Below are 2,960 nucleotides of genomic sequence, written 5' to 3' on the forward strand. Positions count from 1 at the left end.
AAGTATCCGCCCGTTATTAATTAAAGTATCCGTGCTGCTATATTATGCATCCGCCCATTAATTTAAGTATCCGCCCGTTATAAATTAAAGTATCCCGTTATTAATTAAAGTATCCGCACTATTAATTAAAGTATTCGCGCTGCTATATTATGTATCCGAAAAACACTAAAAAAAGGGATTTTTGGTAATTAATGAAAGAGTAGGGAAAGGAAGTAATTTCTTTCTTATACTATGTCATTTGCCTAATTTTTACTTATTATTACTCAGCATCAGCCCACAACCTTTAAAATCCAGCCCATCCAAAACGTTTCAAAACCAACCCAGCATCAGTTACATTTTTGTATATGAGTCACTTCCTTACAAAATTTAAGAGGATTTATTCATCACTTCATTATAGAATTTGAAAAGATTTTTTACCAATAACTTGTGAATACTATATAAACAAACATACAAACTATCAGATTGGAGAATCATGTCCTAAACATGAGTCAAAGACAACTTTGTAATTTCAAATATCAATATTGCTACTATTTGATGCTCCTCTAATCCTATTAAATTATCAACACACTTATTACCATTCAAGACACAAAACTTCAGTCATTTGGGCATGAAATAGATCATTTGTTTATTACCATTCAAGACACAAAACCTCAGCCATTTGGGCATGAAACAGATCATTTGTTGAATGTTACACATATACCATTGGTGAAGAGGTTGATCAGAGAGTTTTTTTTTTATCATGATGACGATTGGAAGCATGACTAGACATCAATGGTGTCTAACGTATCTTGAAGTCACAAATAATTTGACATATTTTGTAAGCATAAACTCTTGTATGAATGTAGTGTTTTTTTTCCTTCCATCTTCTTTATCATTTCTTCATTGTAGAAGAAAATGATGAATTAATTTAGAGATAAAATTGAGTATGGAAGTTTTTTCATATAATTAGAAGGAGATAAAGTAAAATTAAAATAAATTATAGATCAGACTAGAAGTAAGTAATAATATATAGATACGACAGTAATGGGAGAAAATGGAAAATGAAAAGAAAAGGAAATTGTCAAGAAAAAGAAAGGAAAGAAAAAAATTCATATAATATGATTGAAATTTAAGTTTAATTTGTAGTTAATGGTTCATTTAGTTTGTTCCATATAAAAGGAAAATTTCATATTATATGATTGAAATTGAAGTTTAATTTATAGTTAATGATTCATTTACTTTGTTCCATTTATAGTCTTGATTTATTTCATATTAAATTTCTCGAAATTAATGTAGAATAAATGACAAATTGGTCAAAAGGAAAAACATATTACTTTTTTTTTTTTTTTTTTTAAGCACCAGCAACATTTTCAACAAAATCTGATAATTTTTTTTTTTGTTTTTTTTTTTTTTTTTTTTTAAGCACCAGCAACATTTTCAACAAAATCTGATAATTGTCTCAAAATTTTCAAAAAAATCTCTACTAAATTTGATGGTAAAGAGAAAAACAGAAAAAGGTCGGTTACAACGAGCCAACAAACAGCAAAACCAAAGTTTTCATCCTTTTCAACATGACTCAATAAAAGAAACCAAGAACTTTTCCACCAACATTCTTTCTCCTAGCCTCTTCGTGGTCCATGATACCAGCTGAGGTAGTCAGCTCAATCTCCTTGACTCCAACATCAAAGCGAGGACTAATGACACCACACTTGTTTAGCCTTCCATTCAGTTCGACAACAATCTTTCCGGACCTATGATCATCGACGTACTCAAATTCTCCGATGTAACCATGCTTCTGCATAACAATGAGGAACTTGATGATGACTTTTGATGAAGGTCTAATCATGACCTGACGCTTTCCCCTCTTTTCAGCATTGTACATGTTTTTGAGAGCATCATTCAGCACACTAACTCTGACCATCTTTTCTTATCTAAGCTTTGATTCGGTAGAGAAAGAGATCACAAGAGTTGTTGCTGCGGAGGAGCAAAGAGGAAAAAAATAAAATTGGGTTAAAACATATTACTTAAATAATTCTTAGAATGGTAGGAGAAGAAAAAGGAAGGAATTGATCTTCTAATTAAAGCGAAAATTGGGTTAAAAAAATTGTTATTTGCCAATTATATTAAGTGTAGTGTAATTAAAAATATGACTGAATTCATAAAAATTTATTAATATGGACTTAATATTACACACACACACACATATATATATTGCTTAATTTTAGAATATTATATTAATTTAAATTCAATTGAATTTCAAAGATGAGTCAAATTAATTCTTGGTAGACGAAAAAATCTCACATAATTTAAAATAAGATAATATCATATAACCAGTTAATTTACATAACCAATTCGAATGAATAAATATAAAATTTCTTTACGACTTAATTTTTTTTAATTTGTTGATTTTTTTTAAGTCCTTCTGTAATTCTTATATTTATTAATGTTATAGAGAATTTGTACTCGTACAAAAGAAAGAGGAAATTTAAACATACAAAAATATTTTCAACATAATATAGTATATTGTTATTTTAAAATATGACCTCTTATTCCATTTAACTCATCACAATAATGCTTTGCTCAATTATATACATATGAATAGTTGGCACTTAAAAAGATGTAAAAATATCAATATCATCTTATATATCCGATATTAACCTAAGATAAATATTACACACTATATCTTATAAATATATTTTATAGCCGCGCGAAGTGCGGACAATTTCACTAGTTAAATGAATAATTCTAGTTGTGCTATGAAGTCATGAAGGTATTCTAAGCACATAGGCTGAACATACACTTATATAAGCCTAGTCATTTTAATCTCATTCTCTTCAAAGTATTACTCATGCAAATTTGATCTAACGAATAGTTGCATTAAATAGTTCTGAGTTTCAATTTATGTGACATATTTTTTAAAGTTCGTTCTAATAAAGATAACAGTTTTAAATGTAAAAAGTTAATTTTATACTTCTCATTTT

General features: G+C 28.2%; 1 protein-coding gene across 1 annotated transcript; it reads right to left on the bottom strand.

The window, feature by feature from the left end:
- Nucleotides 1-1,413: 1,413 nt before the first annotated feature.
- LOC102591814 (40S ribosomal protein S15a-1-like) lies at nt 1,414-1,990 on the bottom strand. Its single transcript, XM_006353230.2, has one exon. The coding sequence runs from the start codon at nt 1,898-1,900 to the stop codon at nt 1,556-1,558; it is 345 nt and encodes a 114-aa protein (XP_006353292.1). The 5' UTR covers nt 1,901-1,990; the 3' UTR covers nt 1,414-1,555.
- Nucleotides 1,991-2,960: the final 970 nt, after the last annotated feature.

This window comes from Solanum tuberosum, unplaced genomic scaffold, assembly GCF_000226075.1.
Source record: "Solanum tuberosum cultivar DM 1-3 516 R44 unplaced genomic scaffold, SolTub_3.0 scf00154, whole genome shotgun sequence".
Lineage (NCBI taxonomy): Eukaryota > Viridiplantae > Streptophyta > Magnoliopsida > Solanales > Solanaceae > Solanum > Solanum tuberosum.

Coding starts and splice junctions, on each gene's coding strand:
- LOC102591814 (XM_006353230.2), bottom strand. CDS start 1,900: ATGGTCAGAGTTAGTGTGCTGAATGATGCTCTCAAAAACATGTACAAT.